Raw genomic sequence first — 24,985 nt, 5'->3', positions numbered from 1 at the left:
ATTAACTGTTCAGCCACAGGCATTTTGCAAAACAGTAAAGAATGGGAGTGCAGCAAAGGAGAGACCTGCTTTAGCTTTGATCAGCATCCCCTGCAGCACAGGGCCTTCAAAGGGAGGCAGAGAGCTCCCTGCCCTATTGCATGCACAGCAGCACATGTTCAAAATGAATGGGGCACTCCAGCCTTGCCAAACACACTCCCATTTCTGGATCACGTAATTCACCTTCTCTGGTTGTGTTTCTTTCTAACAGAAAACAGTCTTGCAGGCCAAGCTGGGTGTGAGAGCAGCTCTGGAGGTGAGATGAGAAGGCTTGGTGCCAGCAGCAGAAGCGCAGGCAGTTCTCCTTGCAGCCTGGCTCTCACAGGAGCTGAGTTGCATTTCCTGTTTGCTGCTGGCAAGCTCCAGGGAACAGGAATTTTTAGGATGTTCTTTATAAACCAGCAGGACAGTGTCAAAGAAATACCTGATTCTGCAGTCAGTTTTTCTTCTGTTTGCAAACAGCTGTGCAATTTCCTGAATGTTCGCTGAATTCGGTGAGATTTTGGCAAAACAAAGGCTGCCAAGCCTTGAGAGGCCATTCAGACAGCTCCTTTTCCACTGCCATTAACCCTGGAGGCATTTAAATCCAACTGGCCCACACAGAGCCCTCAGAACCAATGACCTGTGCTTAGGAAGGCTCAGAGCAGCTGGGCACCCACCTCCTGCACAATCAGGCTGAGTTTGATGGTGTGAACCTCCCTGCCACCCTCTGCCAGCTCCAGTTTGGCCCCAGCAATCACAGGCAGCCCTAAAGGGAGGACAGCAGAAACGTTATGAGACTTCTTGGGACCACAGCAAGGCAGGAGGAGAGGGCTGTGGTCAGCACTACCCATCAGGGGCCATCATCACAGCTGCTTCAAAGCCTCAACGTCTCTGCTCCGCAGGTATGAGCCACGTTCCATGGTTTTCAACACAGCACTGGGACACCTCTGGGACCTACCCCAAAGACAGACCCCTGAGGAACTATGGGGTTATTTTGGAGAAAGCAGTTGAGTATTGTTTGACTAAGAGCTGGTGGGTATTGCACAAAGATGAGAGAAATAGGGGCTTCCTATTCTAGCAGAAGGCTGACTTCAGCCCTCCTCGTACCGACCAGAGGGACAATAAAAGCACTGTTTCATTTCCAACTTGACAGGGAAGCCAGAGTACCACTGCTCTTATGAAGCCAAACAGCTCAGCCACCGATAAACAGCCAGCTTTCATTTCGATCTAAAGTTGTGCACGTTCGCACTTCCACATCTTTATTAACCAAAATTATACTACAACCTCTTATCCCACCGCTGTCACCCGGGAGCAGAGGCCGACCCCCACCTCGCCACAACCTCCTCTCAAAGAGTTGCAGAGAGCGATGAGGTCTCCCCCGATCCTCCTTTTCTGCAGCCCGACCCACCCCAGCTCGCTCAGCCCGACCCTCTCCAGCTTCCTCGCCCTTCTCTGGACACGCTCCGGGGCCACCGCCGGCTGCGGTGCTGCGGTCGGGGCCGCTCGCAGCGCTCCCCACGTGCGCGCTGCCGGCACTGCAGCACCTCAGCGCGGCCGAGTCCCGCCGTCCGCCGAGCCCCCGCCCCGCACAAGGACACCTGTGCCGTGCCGTGCCCGGCGTCGGACCGCCACTCTCGGCCCTCGGGAGCGCCGGGCGGTGCCGAAAGGCTGCGGGGGAACGGCGGCGGCCGCGCTCCGGAGCCGGGGCGGGGCGGGGCGGAGCCGTCGGGGCGGGCGGCCGGGCCTTGCCCGCGGCGCTGCCCCCCGCGGCGCTGGGCGGGCGGGCGGTCCCCGCTGCGGCTCGGCGCCTTTTCCTCCTCCTCCTCATCTCCTCCTCCTCCTCCTCCTCCTGGCCGCTGCGGCGCGGGGGCTGCGGGCGGAGCGGCGGCGCCATGAGCGGGGCGGCGGCGGCGGCCAAGAGCGAGAAGCTGGACGAGGCTCAGGCGCTGGCCCGCAGCTGCGCGGGCAGACCCGACTTCCAGCCGTGCGACGGGCTCTCGCTCTGCGCCACGCACAGCCACGGCCGCTGCTTCCGCCTGCACTGGTGCTGCCACCTGGGATGGTGCCACTGTGAGTGAGCGAGCGCGCGGTCCCGGCGGTCCGGACGATCGTAGCGGCTCAGCGCTGCGCGGCGGCCGCCGCCCCGTCCCGTCCCGCCCCGTCCCGGGGGCCGCGGGCTGAGGGCTGCGGTGCGGAGCGGTGGGAGCTGCGGGTTCGGCTCCTGCAGCGGCGCGGGGCGCGGGGAGAGAGCCGTTCGCGGCGCTGGCAGCTGCCTCTGCACCGCGCTTCTTCCTCGTGAGGTTGTCCTTGGGGTGGGAGGATGCGATTCGCACGGCATCCTTCGTGAGTCTGCTGCTGTTTTGCGGGAATATGCGACTTGCGTGAGGTAGGGCGGGTTGCCGCTGCTCCGACATTCAGTGCCGGGCCAACTGTGTGGAAAAGCAGCCGGACAACTTTAATGTCTGCCCTCCAGATGTGTGTGATCATGGAGGCTGGGGCTGGCCGGGCACGGGGTGATGAATAATTAATCGCTGCTCTCCTCGAGGAGCGGGCTTGGCCAGCAGCGTGGCTGCAGGAGGTGGGGATTGGGGCCCGGGGCTCGTAGCCGGGTCTGCAGTGCTTTGAGCCCAGCTGGCGGCTTTGGAGTGAAGCTCTGCGAGGGCTGGAAGTGCTGGAGATGTCCCTTGGCTCCTGGCATCCTGCTCTCCTTCTGTCAGCATCTCCCTTTGGAGCTGGAAACATGGATCCCAGATTTGGCTTAATGGGGAGAAGGGTCTGCCTAAAAGGATGCTTCTTATTTGGATGGGAGCTTCTCTTCTAATTCAATGCACGCTTTAGAATGTCACCCTGATTTAGGGTCCAGGTCGAAACAACTGTGTTTTCTGCCAGTGCCCTGATGTGAGCAGCACATGGTGACAGCAGGCACTGTGGTGGGATGGCACGTTTACCTGTTGCACAGGGATGCCATGCCTTGGTAGTGACCTTGCACCTGTGAGACAGTGGCCCTCAAGTTGTGACCCAGACGTGTTCTTCTTTTCCACAATTTCTGTGGCTTTGGTTCTTTGTGCTTGTGAGCACTCCGGAGGATGGGATCTGAGCTCAAAATGGTGTTTGCAAACTGGAGATGCTGTCTGATACCTGCTGGGGATGGTCTTGGGAAAGGGAGAGCCAGGTGCAGAGCTGGAGCATGGAGGAGTGACAGTGCAGTGAGGGATCTGGGGATTAAGATGGATCACGGACTGAATATGCGTCATCAGCAGGAGGCCTTTGTGGTAGAAAATCCAAAAACAGAACCCAAGCCTTCACTTCACTGGGGATGCATTAGCTGGAGCATTGCAAGCATGCAATTTAATTAGTCTCTCCAGCTCAGTAATGATGAAACCAGGCTGATGGGTTTAGTTTGGAGCATTGCGCTGCCAGAAGGCTGCAGAAGTGGGGATGTTCTGTAGGAGGCCATGGTGATCAGTGCAGAAAAGATTTACAGAAGCAAAGTAGTTGCTTGGACTGTGAAAGAACCAAGCGAGGGAGGGGAGATGAGCTTTGTGATGCCTGGAAAAGAAAGCTGTGTTCTTGGAAGATCACCAATTGTCACTTATCTGTAGGAAAACTTCAGGTTTGGGTATTAGAAAACATTGTTTAAGTAGGAAGAAAAATGAAGTGAGGGAGCAGAATAAAAAGGTGAGCAATCGTGTCCATTGAAGGCCTTAAGGAGGGCTTAGACTGATGTGTCTTCTGAGTGACACAGAGCTGATTCCCTCCTGAAGGACGTTTCCTTGAGATGCCACCCAACCCTTAATCTCCCTCCAGCAGCCATAAGAATTAAAAATAATCATAACTTTTGTAAGAAGTACAAACTTTTTTCTTAATTTCTCTCTGTACGACTGAGGAAGCTTTGAAATGGCTTTGTCCCACGGAACTGTAATTTTCAATGAAAGAAGTCACATAGCTCATTTTCCTGTTTAATTTGAGAGCTAGGAAAAAGAGTGCTGCCTTCTTGCTCCTTATTTCCTAATGCAAATTCTAGAGCCAAGCATCTCTTTGTATCTTGCTCTTGCAGACTGACTGGAGTTGGACTTAAAAGGGGTAAGAATGAGTGCTATAATGGAGAATTATATAGAGGTCAGAGATGTAATTAAACAGTATCGGAAGTTATCTTCCATAAACACAGTGCTGTAATACTGCCTTAGGAATCCTCAGAGGGTTCTTGCAAGTGCTTTGCTGCGACTCTTAAGAGCTGCGTTGAGGTACAGGAAGCACTGTGTCAATTAAAATGGCCCTTGAAGTGTTATTTTCCATTGGCGTCCAAGGTGCTGGAGAATGTCAGCTCCGTTAAAGTGCACAAGTGCACTTACACTGAAAAATGACAAGAGCTCACCTCCACCAGGATCAGTAGATTGTCTCCTCATGTGTATTCAGGATCACATCTGCTTACTTCAGTGACAGAAGCAATTTAGCACTGCAGAGTCACTTGGCTATGGAAGTAATAATTGAGAAAGAACCTAGTCTGAATTCCCCAAAGCCATTTGTGTTGGCACGCTCCAAAGTAAGCAGTTCTTTAAGCTTTCTCTTTACCTCTGATGTTTCTCTGCCCGTAAAATGGCCACGACAGCTGGTGAGTGAGATAACGGGCTGCTCAGTGTATCTGAACATCTCCAGGAACCCCAAGTGTTGTACCTCTCTGACTCTTGGTTTGAGCCTGGCAGTTTATCTCAGGTCAGCATCAGCCTTACTCATACTCTGCCCTTTCAGCCCTTGCCAGGGTGGCAGCCTCCTGTTCACCTATCCCTCATGCTGTTCTTTAGATGCAGGTTGAGAGGCTTGGATCACTCAGATCAACTTTTTCCAGTGTAAGAGCACACAATGAGGTGGGTGTGCAGCAAGGGGCCGGCCTGCCTTCCCTCAGCTTGGGATTTCCAGTGCATACATTGTGTGTATGGTGCTACCTGCTTCTGTCAGGGGTCGGTTGTGTGGGGTTACATCCTCCCTGGCTGCTGTGCTTTGGCTGTGATTTCTTATTTCCCTTACCTCACTGGAGAAAGCCTCACACTTGGTGTGAGTACAGCATTGGCTTTGCTCCTGGGCAGTGCAAAAATAGGGAATTCTGTTGTAACTCTTGCAACTGTTTGTTATTTATCTGAGTGCAGCTCAGTACGCTGTGTTGCACTTGTCAACAGCACGTTGTGGATAACAATTCCACAGTGCTCACTGCTCAGCAGTTGTATCAAGAGATAATAAATCACAGAAAGAGTCATGCAAACGAGCAGTCGCTGTCTTGCCCAGGTTCAGCACCCAAAAAGCAGATCTTTAGTTTCCTAAAGCCTTGTGCGTATCTTACAGTGAAAAACAGCAAATAAATGTGATGCTCCACTCCCCCTCACATGTTGCTGAGTGGTGTGTGAGATGTGCAGGTGTGCCCTGGAATAGCTTCCTGCTCTCTGGTGTGCAGCACGTAACAATGGCACTGTTAGCCCTCAGCTTCGCTCCCGACCTGCCGCTTTCTGCATGAGGTCGGGCAGCCTTGGCAAGAAACCCTGCTGCTCCTCAGCCAAAAGGAGAAAATGGGCTTCTGCAGTGTGTGACACGCCGAGAAGGGCATATGTTTCCTGTGTTGTTTTGGGAAGAAGGACCTCTCAGATTTTGGCACGTGTTCTGGGGACAAAGAATCGGAGCACGCTGACGTTTCCTGCCCGGCTGTGACAGGGAGGGGAAGGTTTCTCCTTGCTTTCAGAGCTGCATTGCTTTCTCAGTGCCTGCTGTGTGGGTGTCTGTATTCCCCAGGGCAGGACAAGCCAGCCGTGCCTTTGGGTTCGCATGGTCTCTTGCACTGCTTGGGCAGTGAGCGGTGGTTATCAGCCTCCCACAGCTGCTGCTGTGGAGCAAAGCACATCAGTACATTCACTGCACCTGGGTGTACTCCGAGCCCGTATTTGCTTCTTACATTCTTCACTGCTTGAAATACCAGTGTTTCTATTTTACAGCGTTTTTAGATAAAAACATTAATTTTCCATCTCACGAAACTGTTGACAGCTGTTGACAGTCAAGGCCAGCCTCAATTACAGCTCTCCACGGTGACAGCAGTGGTTGTGCGTGACAGCATCTCCTACCTGTCCCCTGGCAGCATGCACATCCCGGCCCTGCATGTCAAGTGCTGGTATTCCCCTGCTCCATAGCAGTGTGAGCAGCAGGCAGGCAGCTGTGTGCACCCAAGTCCTGTCTCTACGGTGTCTCTCCCATGTCCTAAATGCCAGAAGCTGTCAGCAGGGGCTCCAACAATCACTGGAGCCCGTGTAATTGTTCAGACCCCAGCCCACCAGTGAGAGCCATAAGCAGGGAATCAGCAAGGCAGCTTTTGTTTCCTGTAACAGAGCGCTGGTAAGCGAGCTGAAGTGTTTATTGAAGGTATTTAAGTGCACTGTTGCAGAGCTCGGGAGTTGAAAGAGAATTTGGGTCTGCCTGCCAGACAGCTTCTCTTGGTCTCTCCATGTTATGGAGGCAGCTGCAGACCTTGGTGCTCTGTAGAGTTGTGTCCATTGCAACTTCCAAAAGGTTTTTTGTTTTCATGGGTTTCCTTGGCAGCGGTTTTGGTGGCCCTGAGACACTTTGCCATGTCCAAGAAGGAGCAAAGAGGCAATAGGATAACAGTGCCCGGTGTACGTCAGCAGGTACAAAGAGCACAGTAAGGCTATTTGATAGAGCAAATTCTCAGCTGCAAGAAAAATATTTTTCAACACAATCACCACTGCATCCTGAGGACCGCTTTGTTGGATAAATGTGGAAAAGGAGCTGTAACTGCTTGTGTTTAAATTTATGAGACTATGTTTGGGGTAGCTCGTACTCTTGTCTTGGTGGAAATCCCTGAGTCGGGCTGGAGTGGTTGGGGTAGAAACTCTGGGGCTGGGTGTTCTCTGCAAAATGCCTTGCTTTGGTGGGAGAACGATTACAAATCCGAGAGGAAATAAGCATTTTTCTTTCGTGTTTGCTGAGTGAAGGATTTAAACATTCATCCAGTTTAAGTCTGTGGATCTGGACAAAATGCTTGTGCGTGAGCAAGGCATTAGGCTGAGCACCAGGCTACGCTCGCCCAAAGGTGGATTTGTCAGCTGGTAATGGAAAACACTTTTAATGAGGATTTGCTGCCTGTGGCTGTGCAAGATCTTCTCTTCACCTGTATTTGAAAGACCTGTGATATTCTAGCTTCATTTCACTAAGCTGTACACAACGAAGGAAAGAATGTCAGCTTAAAATACTCTGACGTGTAACTCTAGGGGTAAACAGCTATCTGTAGTTGTATGGGCTCACCTTTCTGGGCCTGAATTGTGTTCCGTTGCTCTGGCTTTAGTTATAATCCCCAAATCATGGTTTGAATAGACTGTTAATGCTGCTTCTCAGAAAGAGAGCACAGATGTGTAGATTTCATCAAACCCTGTAGAAACACCAGTGCCTTTGAAAGAATTCACTGCCATTCATTCTTTATTCCTTGCTCTTGTGCTGAGCTATGTCTAGAGGCGTGCCTGCTCCTTCCTTCTTATTATTAACAAAAACACCTAACAGGAACAGACCGCAAGAAAAGCTTTGAATTTAAGTTACTTGCTCTGAGCACATCTTGCAGGGCTAGTTCTTCAGTGCCTCATAGAGGAATGAATAGGAATCATTGCATTTCTTTCTCCAGAAGCCCTGAGAGAAAGGAGCCTTGTGTCCCTGCACACTTTCCCCCAGTCAGGACCTCCTGCTTTGCCCTGCATGACAACGAAGCTGTGTTTCATAATACGTCCATCCAAGTGTGCTTCACAAAAAATGATGCCGGGGAGCCTCTGAGGGCTGTGGATAAATGGCAGCTCTCTGCTGTTAGCGTGCAAGGGGTTAAGTTGTTGCATGCATGAAGCCTGCTGAGGACCAGCCTGAAACCATGGGGTGGTGGCTGCTGTGCAGCATAAGCAGGTACCTCAGAGGGAAAGGTTTATCATCACTGTGTCCCATCAGCTGGTGTGGCTGTGAACTCAGGGTGTTCCCAGTAGGGCTGGTGAGGAAGGCTGAGCCTCTGCTTGTGCTTTTGGGTCTTTGTTCCAGGAAAAGGCCGCACGCACTTTTTTCACTGCGGAGTAACAGCTCAGAGATGAAATGTGTGTGGGTGCTACAGTGTCCCTGCAGACGCATGGCTTCCTTCCTGAACTCTGCCAGTGAGGAAATCGATTTTCCTGCTTGATTCTGGAAGTGTATTTACTTCAAGTGCCCAAATGCAGAAGTGTTCTCTCTCCTGTGCCTTCCGACTTTGCTCTCCTGGTCTTCTTGTCTTTGCTCTCCTGGGTACTGATGGATGTTTCACGTGCCTTCACTGCAGCCTATGGCCATATCCTTACATTGCCCTATTACAAACTGAGTCACGAGGTTGTCACCTTCCTGCTTCGCACCCTGCAGGTCTGACTGTGTGCCTGGGTTTGCTGGGAGCACTGAGGACAGCTTCAGGTGCCTGGCACAGGGCCTCGGCTTCCCTGGCACAACACAAGCATGTTTTGTCACTGCTCACGTTGTTGGAACCAGCACAGAATGGACATCTTGAGCTGTTTTATGTAATGCCTCTCAGTTTACCTGAAGCTGCCTTGCACTTGTGAGTCACTTCAAGCTTTGTTAACGGAGTTCTGCACATTGGTAGGTCTATACCAGGAACTGTTGTTTCTGTGAAGGACAAAAAAATGAAGTGCTTTACTCACAAACATTCCAAAATGTTCCAAATTGGTGGTGGTGGCAGCGTGGGCTTAGCTGTTGGTGGATGGCATAAGCCTGTAGTGATGTAAGGAGCCGATGGACAGTAGATTGGTTTCCATCTAGCCTCATTTGGTCTGTATACGTTTTATATGCTTTAGCGTGTTGTGGTTTTTATTCCAGCTCTGTGGATTATCTGTCCTTAAGATACAGAATGTGCTTTCATGATGACTGATTGTTCCAATAAGCAATTTTTATATAGTGACTGATCACGGAATTTAGGAAGTGCAGTTCAGAGATGTTTTTGCCAATAGTTTGGTTTATTCACGTAGTTGGAAGTCAGAGACCTACTGGGAAAGTGAAATCTGATTGCTTGGCAACTGCACCTTGTTTTTAATATACTCATACTTTAATTTAGGCAACGTAACAGTTGGAATTTATATATAACCTATGTTGTAAAACACTTTTAACAAGAGCTTACGTTTGTGTTCCTGTTCTCACTGATGGCTGCAGAGCTTGAGAGCCCACACGCGTGCTGCCAGAGCTGCTACTTTACCTGGGCACCCACACCCAACCCTGAAACATTTCCCTTCTGTGCCCAGTCAGTGCATACCCTGCTGTCTTCCCTCCTTCTGCTTCACACAGCACACCTGCAGCCATTTCAGCCGCTTCATTCTTCTTGTTGTGTGGCACTGCGTGGATTTCAGTGCCTTTGCTGACTTGGAGCTGTGTTTCTTGCAGCCTTTCCATGGTCCACTGGCACGAAGCTGTCAGTAGTTGGGCAGACAAAAGGAGGCACCTTGTTCTCTCTGCTCCTCCTGCCCTGTGTCACTGGCCCTCAGCACTCCCAGCTGGTGCTTGCTGTGGGATCTCCCTTTGGTGTGAAGCTCAGAGTGACACTCTCACCCCTCCTCCAGCATTCCCTTACCATGCTGCAGCAATGAGTGCTGAGCTTGCTCCCACCCAGCTGCTCTGAGCCCTTCTGCAGCAGCACTGTGTGATGTGGTGGCACTCATCCTCCTCCCCTGGAGTCACTTGGGTTTTCATATTTTCTTGTAGAGCATTGCTGGATCCCAGGCTCCTCTGAGAGAAGGGCTGACACCAACACCTGCATGCATCAGCTCTGAGTGATGACCTATTTTGGGTGTGTGCAGGGAGAGCAGTCCTTCAAATCCTCCAGAATGGGTTTTGTAGAGCTTTGTAATAGAAATATGAAGATGAGATTGGATGAAGTACGAGTGGAAACACATCTAGATAAGCACTAGAAGAAACAACAGAACAGAGATTAAAAGGATGGTCTATACTGGTGTTAAGGACACTTTTCCCATCAATGAAAATGAAGAACGTGTTTGTCAGGCTCAGATCTGCAAGGCCCCAGCACAGATGATGTATCAGCAGGAGACCCTGTAGTCTGACACCAGGAAGGTGGTGGCACCAATGCCACACATCACATATGGCACTGTTTCTCCTGTCAGCCCCCCAGGAAAGTGGACTGTAGCCATCGAGATATCGATGCTATGGAGAGATGCAGCTATTCCAAGCTATGGAAGCAGTCTCCTGCCTCAGCCATCCATTCCCTCCTCTGGGTGCAGAGTGCAGGTCTTGCGTGGTCCTTTGGAGAGAACTTGCCCTTCAAGGACCATTGAGCTGTTCTGCTTGTTTAAGGATCCACAGGAAAACATTGCCATCTCATAGAGGCGCCCGTGGGAGCACCATCTGCAGCCTGTGCTGTGCACCTGGGAGGCAGGAGCTTGTCTGCACTGCCTGTATTTCTCTGCAGCAGGAAATGCCTTCATTCTTTGGAGGTAGCGTTTGAAGCTGAGCTGTGGTTATCCTTCTCTGTTACCATATCAGCACACCGTCTGCATGAAAATGATGGGATGCTGAATCTCGAGCAGATGGCACACAGGGATGGTTTTGTAAAATAAACATGTAACACTAAGCCATTTCTTGCTATTTTCTGTGCTGAATTTAACAAATATCGAGCATCAGTTGGGGGATAGAATTTCTCGGAGACATGCAAAAAGAGGCTGCTCCTCTTTGCAGGGCAGCTTTGCAAAGGGTTGTTGGACGTTGGGTTCAGAGCTCAGATAGTGATGGCCGCTGCACAGCTGCCATCCTCATGGGGATATGGCTCCTTTAAGAGGGCTTATGGCTGCCTGAAACATTTCTAAATCCAGCGTTGCTATTTCTTTAAGTCTGGTAAATCCATGTAAGCAATGAAGGAGCAGCAATGGCAGAAGGAAGCTCCAGGCTCTGTTTGCATTGAAGAGTTAACCTGCTATTGAGTGAAAGTGTGAAGAGAACCTTGAAACACTCACAGCATGTAAAGCCATGATCCTTTTTTTTTTTTTTTTTTTGTATTTAAAACAAATCAAGACAAAAGGGCATCAAAATACAAATTACAAGGAAGAAAAAAGCCTTCTTATTTTTCCCCTTTCTTGGATTTCTGTGAAAAGCTTACAGCTCATCAAGTCAAGGGCTGTCACAGCTGTCTCTCACCATACAGCAATCAGAGGGAACACCTCTCCTTCATGTGAGAAGGGAATTGGCAACTGTACAGAATCACTGCTGGGGAGCCACTGTGAAGTAGCAGCGCTAGGCTGGTTCTTTTCTGTGCCTGGGTGAGGTTGGCAATGGGACAGATTACACAGTGCTGTGGTGCAGGTGTGAGAAGAGGCTGCTTGCTCCTATGGTGCATCCTACTGCCTGACCTCTAGGGTTGGGGTAGGAGGAATGCCTTTGCAGAGCTGGCCCCTATACTTTGTGATCCCCAACTGTACCCTCCATCTGGAAGTACTGCAAGTGTTGTGTGCTCTGCCTTCTCCCCATTAGAAATCTATTTGAACAATCTCTCTGCTTTCTCAATTTGCTTGGAAAAAGTGCAGAGCAAAAGTATCACTTTTGTTCAAGCATTCCATACCTTTATGTATGAGGATCTTTCAACGTTGACAAGCATTTTAGTTACGCTTCATTGCAGCCCCCAGTAGCACAGTTCAGCTCTGCTTTGGCTTGTACTGTAGATCTGACAGTGCCTCAGTATCCTGAAATAATTTTCTCCTCTCCTGGTGGCTCGTTCCACATCTCACAGTCCCAGCGCACGTCTCTGTTCTGTGAGGTACAACCCACCAGCTGTTCATCTAATAGAAAGAAATGGAAACTGGGTTAGCAGTGTTTTTTCATGCGACATCTGTAAACATACTCTAGGTTTTCCCTTCCATTTGTTCTCATCTCTCTGCAAAAGCTATTAACTGTGCTCTAAGCAAAGTGTAATTGGAACTATTACAGTCCTTGGTGAATGCTTATGGTGAGGCTGATCATGGTTTGCAGAGGTTTTTTTGTCCCAAGCTGTGCATGTAAGTAGACAGAGAAGGAAGGAGAAAGGCAATCAGTGTCCCTTTGGCAGCTGCAGTGCTGGGAAGCAGTGTTCCATCTCAATTCTCCATCTTTTGCTAAGAGAAAGGCCAGTATCTGAAAGGCTGATCTCCAGGGCTTTCCCCATATGCAGGGGTGTGAGCTCTCCTTGCACTAACACTGAAATCCTCCACTCCAATTTCTCCTGTGACACTTGCCTTTGGAATGCCTGCTTTCCCTTCACGCCTTCAGAGCTGTGTGGTATGCAACAAGAATCTCGTACACTAATGTTCTTTGTAACAGGGCTGACTTCTCTCCCACACCAACTGATGTCTTTGGCAAGGCCCAGCGTAGCACCAGCAGAGCCCTGTGTTGCAGAAGCAGGACTCACTGCTGCCTTTGCAACCAAACATTGCTGGGACCATTATGAGGGTGTAGAGCCAAGCAGAATCACTCACACATCCAAAGGCAGTGATCACAGACATCTCAGAGTCCATTTTCCTCCAGCAGACCTCAGCAAGTTGCTTTAGCGTTCAGCTGGATCCAAGGCATGGCAGCAGGACTTGAGCTGCACTGGTTAACCTGAGCCAGTTTTTCAGTAGTTAAGTAATATACAGATGGCAGCTCCTCATTAGCCCTGTGGCTTTTTGGAGAGTAGGTGAGCTGGCAGATGGAGGGGGGAAAATGTAGACATCTTTCCCCAGGCAGCTGCAAAAGAAAGCACACATATGAAAAAAGCTTGTATGTGTTGGTTAAAAGATGGTTAAAAAACAAATGTTTGCTATTCCGTATGTACTGCTGACTTAGATGCCTGTGGTCCAGAACCACCTTTTGTCATCTTTCTGAAGTGCAGTGCACCCATTGTTGTTTATTAAGAAAAATCCTTAGAGGTGTCATTTTGAGAGGGTGACAACGGTGGCTTTATGAGAAACCTCACTGCTCAAAGGTGGATTTCCTTAATTTTTCTTTTCGCATGCCAGGCATGTCAGTGTCAGGGGGAAGCAAGAACGATGGGACAAAGGGAAGGGGGAATAAAATATTTAAGCAGCACCTCTGCTTATTTCATGGTTAAGTTATTTTGTATTAGCCACGGAAATTACTGCTGCGTCTGTTCAGTGATGATGCATGCAGACTGCTCAATTAGCAAAAAATCAGAGGGAGATGACCTCATGGCTTACTTCTAAGGGCCCTCATTTATTTTTCTCATGCAGGAGACACCATAATCCACCCTCCAACCAATCTACCACATAGCTCTGGGAATTGATGCTGCAAAGAGACTTTACGTATATAATTTTTATGGAAGCAGGCCTACTTTCTGGGGATAGAATGTTTCTCAAGTGGTATGGGTTTGCTTGAGCTTTATCCCTTGTAGCAGAGCCTTCAGCTCCATAGAGCCTGTGCTGGATGTCAGCAAGCAGGGAGGGGAGCACTGCCCAGGGCTTACCTCCATGGCCATGCCTGGAGCGGTTGCTTCACAGTTGACTGGGCTTTTGTGTCTTAATTCTCCAGTAGATTTGGTTTTTAGGCTTCTACAGTAGTTGAATAATTAAGAAATGAAGAAACAATCATTCTTTTTGGTTGTGCACGGGCTGCTGTCACTGTGCAATTAGCATTAGGCCAAGAGGTGAAGTGTTTGTGCAGAGTAATGCAGCGTGAGCGCGGAACAGCAGAAAGCACAAGCAACAGCAAAAGCTTTCAGTGGTGGCAAACAGGTATGCTGTGTGCCTGCCACGTGCTTCATTACTGTGGTCATTAACACATGGCTGTCACAGTTGATTGAGACTCACCACAAAAACAGTTCTGGCAGAGCCTGGCTTCATGCACATCACGTTCTGCACTCGGGACCCAAACCAGGTGTTGCCTCCCCATAGCACTGTGCTGTTGGTAGAACTGCAGCATTCACTCGGTAGCAGATAGCACAGCATTGAAGGTCTTCCCAAACTTCTGCAAACTTCTCACTGAACTCTGATATTTACTGGTCAGGTTTTTTTTTGGACAAAACCCAACGTGTTCAGCACATGCAGTAATTTTCCCTCACCAAAATACCATCTTCCGCGTAGGCAGATGTAGCAAATGACCCAGGAAACAAGTTGTGATGCAGTGCCTGTCTGGCATCTGTATTTGTGCAAAACGATGTAATTTACAGGAGCAGCCATCAGCACAGCTCAGTCCAGAGTTCTCCAACTGACTCAGTGGAAATAAATCTGCAGTAAATTACGTGCCACAGTACTAGGAGGAGTGTGTCAGAATAGGTGCTCAAAATATTATTTTGTGGATTTTTGCCAGCTGCTTAAAGTCAGCAAAAATGTTTCTGTTTATTTCAGGGGGAGTTTTATCAGCCCAAAAGGCATCATAAAAAGAAGGCGGGGACTCGTGCATTTGGACAATTCTCTGTTCAAAAGACATCTCTGCCAGTCATACAAGCTGGAGTGGGTGCGCAGTCTTATTTTTAAGTTTCTGCATAAATTTTTCATAGCATCTTCATCATGGTTGATGCATTTCCGTCCATTATGTAGGATAAGAAGTTATAAATGATGCTCTTACTGCAGCTTTGTCCGTGATTCAGCCTGACAGGTCCAGCTGTGAGCATCAGCACCCCTTGGAGAGCTAACTGATCATCTTCAGAAAGCAGAAGTTTAATCAAAAATAAACAGACTCTGCCCTAAAATTAACAGAAACTTGAGAAATTTATGACAGAATCCCCCCAAAATGCAGAAAGTCAGTTTACATAGGAAATTTCCTTTTCCCTCTTGGATGATTTCTGCCTTACCTTGACAGTACTTGTCCTTGAAACATGAGGAAGTGCTTTTAGCCAATGTAAGGTCACACAAACAGGCCTGAAATCCCCTGTCAGTAGGCTAACTGCTGTTGGATTCTACCCTGAAATTAGTGCCAGCATGTCGGTTTTGAAACACACGACGAATTGCCCCATGCTGCTGCAGCAACAGAACAAACAGCTCTGCTCCCCGCTGCCAGCCTTCCCTTTCAGCCATCGCTTCGCCTTTGCTTGTCAGCATGGCTGCAAACAGATCTGAAGTTTGAACGTAGCCAGGACCTTGTTTTCCATGCACGTGTGATCAGTTTGCTGTTCTGAACTGGACAGACTACAGGTGTAAACAGGACCTTGGAATGGGAGCTGCTGTTTTTATGAGATGCCAGTTTGTCAGAGAAAATCCTAACCAGTGGTGGCCCCATGACAAGCAGTGAGAGGGAAAACACCTGAGCTACATATGCATTCTGCACCTAACACAGCCAGGCAGCAAATTTCTTCCTCTTCTTATCTGACCATCTTCCTTAAAGGAAAAAAAAAAGAAAACAAAACAACAAACCCACCCATCTAACTGTATTTGATCAACAGAACCCAGTTGATATTATTTTGGGGGAGTTTCAGCTTTTGATACTGTTTCCTCACAGTATCCTCCTGGACAAATTGCTAAGCAAACACAGAAAGTGATGTGCGAGTCATTGGCTCATGGGTCAACCCTAAAGTGTTGTAGTTAGCAGGGCTAACTGGCTGCAGGCTGGTCACTGGCAGGGCTCTCCGGGGCTCCATTTTAGGGCCAGTTCTCCTTAAGGTCTTCATGAATGACTTGAATGTGGGGCTGGAAGGTGTTCTGAGCAAGTCTGCTGATGGTACTTAATGGAGAAGAACTGTTGGCTCCAGCAAGGGTGAAAAGGCCTTGCAGAGATCCAGGCTTGGGCACCACAGAACTAAAAGGACATACAACCATTAGATGGTGGCTGCAAAGATGGGGAGGGGTCTGGAAGGGAAGGTGTCTGAGGAGCACTGAGCCCCTTGGGTTGCTGGGCCTGGAGCTGAGGGGAGGCATCATGGCGGCTGCAGCTCCTCACAGGGAGCAGCACTGGGCTCTGCTCTCCTGAGACAGCATGGAACTACATCAGGGGAGGGCCAGGTTAATGAGGAAGAGTTTCTTCACTGAGAGGGTAGATGGGCACTGGAAGTGGTTCCCAGGGCAGTTGGTGGTCATGGCACCAAGCTGCCAGAGCTCAAGAAGCACCCAGACAGCACTCAGGGTCTGACTGTTGGGTGCTGCTGCATGGAGCCAGGAGTTGGACTCCACCACTTGTATGGGTCCCTTCCAACTCAGGATATTCTGTGAAGTAAGATCAGATGAATATTTGCTTTCTTTAACAGCTGTGCTGTGATCTACCACAGCTTAGCATTCTGCTTTTCCTCCTTTTCTACTCACGAAGAAGCAAAATTGCTTCTGATGCGTTCTTAGCAAGACAAGGCAAAATATTCACAGATAGGCCAGTAGTCACATACAGAAAGAAGCACTGAACTCACCCAGCTGCTGAAGGGGCTCTCTGGCAACACAGCACTCCTCCTCAGAAAGCAACCCAGGTCCAAGAGATGCCTACCTGTCTGTGGTTGGCCCTTATATGAGCCCAGGGGATGCAGCCCTTCTGGTCACCTGGGGAGCACAGGTGCATACAATTTGCTGCACCCCTTCACCAGGTGCTCCATCACCAGTTCAAGCCATGACCTGGCAGTTCCCCTACAGCTCTCCCAATATCCCCCAGCCCTTGCCAGCCATGTGGCAGCTGTGTTAGGTAGAAAATTATAGTCTTCTTGTACATTTTTTCTTCGTTCCATTAAGATGTTTGCCAACACCTTCCTTGGGCACCTCGAATAGAAGCTGGGAAATGCTTTTTCAGTAGTGTCTTACCATTGCTCGTCCATGGAAGGGATGTGAAGCCTGCACAGAAGTGGCCCAAATATATCAATAAATACAGCACCGTGGTTTCAGACAAGGGGATATTGATCGCATCTAGGCTACGTTCCAGCTTCCGTGAGCTGGATTTTGTGGGACACCATTCCAGTTAGCAGCGTGCTAATCAGTTGATTGTGTTGCTTTGCAGGGCAGCAGCATGCTTAACGCTTACTGATGTGCAGGAAGGCTTTCTGCAGACAGCACACCACGGGAAGCTGCTGTTAGCTGGGCTGTAGGGCAGAGTCATCCCAGAGAAGCTGTGCTGGGCAAGGATTGAAAAATGCGACAAAGCCCACATCCCTCAGCAACTGCCAGTGCAGAAATAGCTGTGCTGCTGCCCCAGAGTGCTCTGCAGGAGTAAGAGCTCTGCTCTGCCCGTGGTTAAAGTGTGCAGGCATTTGATGGTAGCACTAAATTCGTCCAGGACGCGGCGAGCTTAGGCTGGGGTATGTTAACTAGATGTCAAGTGGGGTGGGTGGCTGTGCATTTCCTAACTGCCATTCAGCCACACTCACATAGGAGGAATAAAACAGCATTTTTATTTTCACTGAGCTTTTCCAGCAGCTCTGACAATTGTCGTTCCAGCTCCTAGGAGAAGACTGCTTGATGAGGTATTCAAGTGAAGCTGGTCAGATCTATTCACCAAATGTTTTCTTCTCATGCCCACTTACTGCAGCGTTCTTGCTGCTTCCTGAGGCTGCCTGGTGGCTGTTCTCTCCTGCTGCACAACCAGAGTGTTTTTTCTTTTCAGTGTGCCTGGTGCTCCTTCCTCTGGTCCTGCTCTCTGCATCTGCCAGCTTCATGTTGTGCCTCTCTCACGCTCCAATGCTCCCCAGTGCTTTCCTTGGACAACGAAGGTTGGGAAGTCCCAGCTGGGGAGCACAGCCTGCTTTCTTACAGGCTGTTTTCCTTGCAGTACACCAGGCACAGCAGGGGTGGAAGAGCCTTCTCCTGTGCTTGATGTTTCCCCTGGTGACGTACCAGGGCTTGGCTGGCAAAGCACAGCATGTGTGTGGGCCTTGGCTCGTTGGGGCTGGCAAAGCAGATGAACACCCCAGAGGCTGCTCCAGCCAAGAGGAGGGGTGTTTTACCCCATCCCACAGCCAGTGCCATGCTGGCTGAGAATTTATTGCAGTCAGTGCCTGTGAAGGGCACCCAAGCTGAGGAGAGGGGCAGTGAGCCCTTCCTCCTGTTTCTGATCCGGGCCATGCTCAGTGCCCTGAGCAGAAGCAGTCGTTGCTTTCATTTTCAGAAGGAATGGGCAGTTTGAGGGAGAAAGGCTGCACCTGCCTCTGAGCCTGGACCACAAAAACGTGTGGCAGAAAGCTGCAGCCCCTCAGCACAGCACAGCCAGATCCACTCCTGTGGTGCCTTTCTGCTCCTTACCTGGAGAGCTTCAAGCATCAAAACAGTCCTTCATCACTTTGATGCCTTTTCTGCCTTTGCAAAGCGGTGTTTGCAGTATCCTAACTCCTGCATCAAAACACTTCTGAGTCCCACTACTCGCAAGTCTTCTGGAAATTTGTGCTTTCATAGTGCATGAACCCCCTGGGGAGACATGAATTTTTCAGGGCCTTCATGCAAATAAAACACAGCATTTTCCAGTCTTTGGCATAGCCTCGGGTTTCTCAGTTTTTCCTAACAAAGTACTGATTTTCTGCTCTCGCATTTATTTCTTTTAGTAGAGATTTTCAGCTGTGCTCTTCAGTTCACACTTGGTTCAGCTCCGCATAGACAACATAATCCTATTTTTCTTATTACTTAACTAGATAATCAAAATGTCAAAGGCATTTCTATGGCGTGGGGATTCCCTTATTTTCTGTCTTAAAATTCCAGTTGCGGTCCTGTTAATTCTGTTTTATAATACAGAAAAATACAGCTTAGCCCTCAGAAAAAAAAGAACACGGAACTGCACTCAGGGAGACTCACTGTTAAACAGAATAACAATAATAGAAATGCAGATCATTGTGCCAAAGATGCATGGTAGAACTGCTCTGTATTTGGTGTTAGAAAAAGAAAGGCTGCCGAGCGTCTTCAGTTTTCTTTCCCTGAGAAAGGCACACAGCCACAACTGCTGTCTGCCCCACTTCTCAGCCATGCAGTTGCACCCCCGGCATCAATTTTCCAGCTCTAGATGTCCTACAGATGTCTTAGAAGCAAGGACAGGGAGAGAAGCGAGACTGGGCCGAGAGAAGTCACGGTTACCTGCAGTGTTAAGCATCAGAGAGTCTGTAACAGGAGAGAGCTAACCAACACCTCGAGGCCATTGAAAACAGAGCAGCTGCTGACTGAAGGAACTGCTGGCTATTACCGACTGCCAGAGGCGAGCATCATCTTACCAGTTTCTTTCTAACTTTAAAGATAAGTCCTTAAATGCTGCTTTTTTTTTTTGTCTTCCTCGTAGGTAAATATGTCTACCAGCCCATGACGCCCGTAGAGCAGCTTCCAAGCACCGAAATACCTGTTCGCCCTCGGGAGTCTCCGAACACGATCCAGATCTCCGTCTCGCTCACCGAACACTTCCTCAAGTTCGCTCCCGTCTTCCAGCCCCCGCTGCCCCCCGACTCCCCGCAGTTCTGCACAATCGCAGACCTCTTCATTGACAATTACCGCGTGAAATGCATCAACGGGAAGATGTGCTATGTGCAGAGGCAGCCTCCCGCCGTGCCCCACAAGACAAAGCCCGAGGAAGTCTCCGTTCGCAATGCCTTAATCACAAAAGAGAGCAATACACCAAAAACAGATCACTGCTCGTCCCCTTCCAGCTCTGAGGACTCCGGGATCAATGCGGTGGGGGTTCACTACATGGAGTCGTGCGATGAGGACACGGAGGGGGTGGCCGAGCTAAGTTCAGAAGAAGACTACAGCCCAGATAGCAGCTGGGAACCAGATGAGTGCCCGCTCTTGTCACCCTCACAGTGTGAAATGGAAGTGATTGAGACTATAGAAACCACCGTGTGATCCGACGGGTTGGTGTCAGATCAGTCCAGTTCCCACTCAGTAACGTTGCTTTTGTAGTCTTTATATTTTCTGTTTTTTTTTTCTGACAATCCCTTTTTTCCAGTGCACTTGATATTTCAGATTCCTCACGGGAGCGGGGTCACGGGACTTGCATATTGGTGAAATAGCAGCAGCCTGAGCAATTTTAACGTGTTCTCAGCCTGATCAGATCTCCCACGCCTGCACGTAAGGTAGTGATAAATCTTAAGACTTTTATAGCTGAAAAAAGGCCTTTTTCTTGGTCTGGGTTACATCACATGCTACTTCCCATATGAGGATATGCCACTCAGCATGTTTTCAGCAGTCGGGATGTTTGCTGGGGGCCTTCAAAGCACAGAGGGTGAGCTGGTGCAGCACGCCTGTGAGCAGCAAAACCAAGTTGTCCTTATTTCTTATAAAGAACTATGCGAAGCGCAGCGACAAGAGGCTTTTTCTGTCTCTGGCCTTCCGCGTGGTCCGTGCTTTTTTCTAGTGCTGGTGTGACCCTTCTCGAATGCTGTTGGTACCACTCTTCCAGTGGGTTGGTATGGCAGGCAAGAAAATGCACAAAGTGCCTCCAACTTCTCCAGGCTATGCACCGAGCATCTGCTGAGTTAGGTCCGGCTCTGAAATCTCCTGGAAGGGCAGCTGTTGCTCCTGAGGGTCATCTGTTGCCCGGGTCCAGCCGCTCCTTTCTCGGCATCTTTGGAAGGAGATCGGGCTTCTGCAGCTCAGCAGGAGGTGGAGCGGGCAGGGAGGAAGCGCAGCAGTACCAATCCCATTCTAGACCGGGGTGTAAAATGAAGGCGAAGGGCAGTGACTACCTCCAAACATGCAAAATCCACCCCTAGCTTTGCCCGCCGCTTCCTCCCGCGCCGTGCTGGTTGTGCCAGATACGTGCACTCAGGACCAAACGGCCTCAGGGCCCGCATTTGCCTGAAGAAAAACAAAGATTAAAAACAAAACATTTGAGCCACACCACTGTGCTGGCAGAGCTCGGGGACGGCACGGAGGTGCCCGTGGGAGGAAGCCCGTGCACTTGGCAGTGCTGGTCTCAGTACCGCCTAGGGTCATCCTAGCCGGGCGAGGAGACTTCGGCTCACTCAGTTCAAGAGCAGGTTTTCAATAGAGCTCTCCTCAAGCAGCTGAGGAGAAAGAGCCGTTCTGCTGGAGGGCTGTTTTCAGCCCCCTGGATGAAACACAAACGTCTTTCTCGGAAGATTTCAGTCAGCTTGAGTCAGTTGGAGTCAGTAATGACTGTTTTTCAACAGCGTTACTGAATTGCTTTGTGTATTTGCTGTTTACGTCTCACAAGTCACTGGTGAATATAAGGCTGTATAAACGTGTACAGTTTAGTGATTGATACTAGATATAGTCGGTGTTATAGGGTGGCTCATCTCTCACTGTATCCTGACAATGTATTACTAATTTTATACACTTTGTAATCAGTATCTTTAGAAAACGTTTAGGCAGCAGTGTGTGTCTGTGCACATGCGCGTGTGCTAGGAGTTTACCATAAATGGTTATAAAGTAATGCTGTACTTTTTAGACTAACACTTTCAGACAAAAATAATAAGTTTTATAGTTTTGATGAACTTCTATAAAAAGTGCAATGCTTGTTAAACGAGGAACTTGGGCCATTGCATGGACAGACGCGTTCTCACAACGCACTTACAAAGTATTCTGCTTTTCTGAGGGCATTTAAGCGAAGGCTGTAGTAGAACTAAGTAGGTTTTATTTATTTTTTCAGGGCAGGGTTGTCCTTTCTGGCTAACTAAGGTTTCTAATAATCTTTTAGCATCCTTTGACCACCGAGGCACATTTCGTAAGGTAGAAGAAAGCATTATATATAAACCTACAGCATTTATTCATATTTAATCTCTCACTTGCAGTCTGAGTGGAGATGCTCACTCTGCTGTCTGAGCTTCCTGCCCAGGAGAGGCACTTCCTGGAGCCACGTCCCAGCAGCAGCAGGGCTGTTTCTGAGGCCAGGAGCTCCTTGCCCACTGCAGGCACCAAGCACAGGCAGGGGCTCCAGGACTCTGCAGGCAGGAGGGCACCTGCTGCGTGTGCAAGGAAATGGAGTTGGCCATTGATGACCAAGACTTCCCATAAGATCCTGTGGTCTCACAGTTTCATATCACTGTCGTCAGGATACATTAACTGTAAGTAATTAGCAATATTCACAAGCTGTGAGTGTCTCCTACCCAGGATTTGTTCAGATGTCAAGCACAATAAGCTGCCTCTTCCTTCTGTGGTAAAACATGAGAGGAGCAGCCTGGTGTGGGACAGGGCTAATTGTGGAGGTGTTCCAGCAGCCAGCATGGTGGCAGGGTTCTCACTGTGCTCCATCACACCCCAGTTCAGAAACACGCTCCACAGAAACGTGGTTTCTTTTGTTTGCACAAACACTGTGCAGTCGTGTTGTAAGAGATGCCCTGAGCCAGTAGCTCCACTCTGCCAGGGAGAGGTGTGTATATTTCTTCTTTAATAAAATACTCAACAACTGAACTTCTCGTTGTCCTAACTCTATTATCTTCCATGCTGCAGTGAAACGCAGATTTCCAGCACAGGAGAGGTTCACTTACAGCTTCAGATGGCACAGCCCAATGAGCACTGTGCTAGGCAGAGAAAGCAGTAACCATATGGGATGTGCCAAGCTCAGCCTCCCCTGTGTTTGGGCACCTGGTAAGTTTGACCTGGTGTGCAGCCTCACGGCCCTGCCCCCACTTGCCTGTAGAAGAAAGTTGCCCCAGTCACTGGGGAAGACATTGGAAAATGGCTGCAAGACCAGGCTGATGTCTAGAACTCTTCTGGCTGTAGCCCCTTGACTTTGCTGCCAGCGGTGGTTGTTTTTTTAACACCCTCCCATTGTACAGGTACAACCCTTTTGCTACCAGTTGAGCAATAGCAGGGATGGATCAGCCTGGAGAAGAGGAGGCTCAGGGGAGACCCCATTACTCTCTACAACTCCCTGAAAGGAGGTTGTGACGTGATGGGGTTCAGTCTCTTCTTCCAGGTAACATGGACGTGGTGTGGCTAACATGAATGGTGGGACAAGAGGGTTGCACCAGGGGAGGTTCAGGTTCAGAATTAGGGACAATTTCTTCTCAGAAAGAGCAGTGAGGCACTGGCACAGCTGCCCAGGGAGGTGGTGGGGTCACCGTCCCTGGAGGTGTTCCACAACTATGGAGATGTGGCACTGAGGAACGTGGTCAGTGGACATGGTGGGGTGGGTTGATGGTTGGACAGTTGGACAGATGATTTTAGTGGTCTTTTCTAACCTTTGTGATTTGAATCCCTGATTCAAATGATTCCCCACGCACACAGCTCCACGCACCTAGTTTCAATCAAGGGCCTTTTTAATGGAGATTTGTAGGAACACACTGTACCTAGATTAGCTTCCTCATGTACAGATAGTTTTCTGCAATCTGCAGCCTTTTCCAGGTTTTCCCATTCTTTGCCCTCAAACTCCACAACTGCCATGAGGGACTTGGGCATGGCATCCACCTGCAAAAACAGCACAGCTCCTTGAAGCATGCAGACTCTGGGCACGCTCCTCCTGTGGAGTGGAACTGGCAGTTATTTGGCAGTTACAGGTGCTGCTGCAAGCTTCCAGGTCAGTGCAGGCAGCTGCAGTGCTTCAGTACCTTTGGCTCTGACCTCTGACTTCACAGCACCCAGTCCCATTGCCCCTCAGCTGCCATTCAGCCAGGAGCTCACCCACTGCTGCAGATCTGTGAGCACCCAGCAAGACCACATAGCACGAATGGTTCTGGGAATGGTGGCGGAGGAAAAAGCCCAGTGTTGTCCTGGGAAAGCATCCCAGCAGCAAGAGAACGTGCAGCAGCGCTAATCATCCATCAGTGGTGGAGGGGCCAGGTGCAGCTGGAAGGTCTCATTCTGGAAGACGCTGCTGGCAGCAGAGTCCCCGTGGGAAACACTGAGCAGCCCATGCTTCTCCCCACCGCGGGACAGTTCAGTCAGGAGAGCTAACTGCAAGACAAAATCCAGATAGGTCACCTCCTCCAGCCAGGACAGACTGCCCAGAGGTACTAATGTAAGGTGCAGAGAGAGCTCACGTGGGGTCATAATCTCCTTGCTGCAATAAGGAAAGCCTTAACGCGTGAAGGAAGAGCTCCATGCTGCATGCAGTGACCCCACAGAAGCACAACTAAACAACCTTCCAGGTGTCTTGGGGTTGTTTTTAAGTTCCATCATTGAAAAACAATCCCAGAGAGAGCTGAAAGTGCCAACTAGTGCAGACAGAATGGGCAAAGGCACAAGGAAAAAGGAGGGGACAGAGGGAGGGTCACTGTCTTGGGACAAGGCCATGGGAGACTGCAGGGGGGGCCCCTCTGCAAGCATGCCAGCCATCCTGTGTCTGGAGGGAAGGCTATTTGCAAATCTAAAAGGAGCCTGAGGAACACTGCACACCATGCACACTTTTCAGGCCCAGCCTCAGGGCCGGAGGCAGTCGCCCAGCTGTGGCAGCAGTGCAGATGTGCTGCGATGGGAAGCAGCCAGCTCTATGCACGCTACAGTGCCAGCACTGAATGAAATCCCACAGCAAAGCCAAAGCCCATGCTGTCAGCTCTAACATCTTGCCTGGCAGCTTGCATTGTACCCTTCCCCAATTTGAAGCTGACAGGGTAACAGGCGGCACGTACCCGGGAGGTCCCACGGTTCAGACGGCAGAGTTGGTCAAAGGCCTGGATTTGCTGAGGATCCAATGCAGACTCTGACCCTGTCTGATAAAGGGAACAAAGAGATTACAACCACAATCAACAAATCAACAACAACCACATCCCACGAGAGCCCAGCCAGCAGCCAGGCACGCTCACTGCAGTGGCACTGCTACACAGCTGCAGGTGAAGAGTAATGGAAATGCAAATACAGGTAACCATAGTCTGCAGCCAAAGCATTAGCACATTAGCAATGCCTTTAAAAAGCATTATTTAAATATCCCAGGGAAGGATGACAAAGAATCACAGATTCTCCCGAGTTCGTTCCATTTTACCACATCACGATGTTTCTATTTTGATTATTTCAAAAGCATCATCAAGGAACTACAATGGGAGCCAGGGAGAACAGCCTCCCTCGTGAGCAGTGATTTGGCATCTGTCGTCTTCGGGGATCTATTTTTAAGGGAACGTTCAAGATTCATTCTTAAATATTTTCTCCCAAACACATTT

At 49.6% G+C, this 24,985-nt stretch overlaps 2 protein-coding genes and 1 long non-coding RNA gene across 7 annotated transcripts in view; 1 reads left to right on the top strand and 2 right to left on the bottom strand.

Annotated features, from left to right (window-relative positions):
* Positions 1–1,765: 1,765 nt before the first annotated feature.
* Positions 1,766–22,275, top strand: C10H3orf70 (chromosome 10 C3orf70 homolog). 3 transcript variants are annotated; one of them, XR_016469542.1, is made up of 3 exons: positions 1,766–2,091; positions 19,216–20,002; positions 21,683–22,275. XR_016469542.1 is itself a non-coding variant. In XM_090147038.1 (3 exons), exons 1-2 carry the CDS (start codon positions 1,914–1,916, stop codon positions 19,770–19,772), a joined length of 735 nt encoding a protein of 244 aa, XP_090003164.1. In that variant the 5' UTR covers positions 1,766–1,913; the 3' UTR covers positions 19,773–19,780; positions 19,876–21,654. The 3 variants fall into 3 exon arrangements, 2 of the variants coding, with proteins under 2 accessions (XP_090003164.1, XP_031452433.1); XM_090147038.1 differs by lacking the exon at positions 21,683–22,275 and having other exon boundaries at positions 19,216–19,780; positions 19,876–21,654; XM_031596573.2 differs by lacking the exon at positions 21,683–22,275 and having other exon boundaries at positions 19,216–21,654.
* On the bottom strand, positions 10,514–13,960 carry LOC149916562 (uncharacterized). 3 transcript variants are annotated; one of them, XR_016469544.1, is made up of 4 exons: positions 13,520–13,608; positions 12,294–12,783; positions 11,645–11,861; positions 10,514–10,583 (listed from the first exon to the last, which is right to left on the bottom strand). It is a non-coding gene; the product is annotated as an uncharacterized LOC149916562 (long non-coding RNA). The 3 variants fall into 3 exon arrangements; XR_016469545.1 differs by lacking the exons at positions 10,514–10,583; positions 13,520–13,608 and adding an exon at positions 13,863–13,960 and having other exon boundaries at positions 11,569–11,861; XR_016469543.1 differs by lacking the exon at positions 10,514–10,583 and having other exon boundaries at positions 11,569–11,861.
* Positions 22,276–22,280: 5 nt separating the features above from the next.
* Positions 22,281–24,985, bottom strand: part of VPS8 (VPS8 subunit of CORVET complex) — a 63,823-nt gene continuing 61,118 nt past the window's right edge. The window contains exons 44-45 of the mRNA XM_031596574.2: positions 24,461–24,541; positions 22,281–23,786 (exon numbers count right to left, since the gene is read on the bottom strand). Of these exons, the coding sequence (XP_031452434.2) occupies positions 23,643–23,786; positions 24,461–24,541 (225 nt within the window). The 3' untranslated portion in view covers positions 22,281–23,642. The remainder of the gene's footprint in view (positions 23,787–24,460; positions 24,542–24,985) is intronic.

This window comes from Phasianus colchicus, chromosome 10 (assembly GCF_987193195.1).
Source record: "Phasianus colchicus chromosome 10, bPhaCol1.hap1.1, whole genome shotgun sequence".
NCBI lineage: Eukaryota > Metazoa > Chordata > Aves > Galliformes > Phasianidae > Phasianus > Phasianus colchicus.
This window is presented reverse-complemented; position numbering and strand designations above follow the sequence as displayed.

Excerpts from the sequence above, each read along its gene's own strand:
- C10H3orf70 (XM_090147038.1), top strand. The coding sequence starts at position 1,914 with ATGAGCGGGGCGGCGGCGGCGGCCAAGAGCGAGAAGCTGGACGAGGCT. Across the intron at positions 2,092-19,215 it reads CCACCTGGGATGGTGCCACT|GTAAATATGTCTACCAGCCC; the intron begins GTGAGTGAGCGA and ends TCTTCCTCGTAG.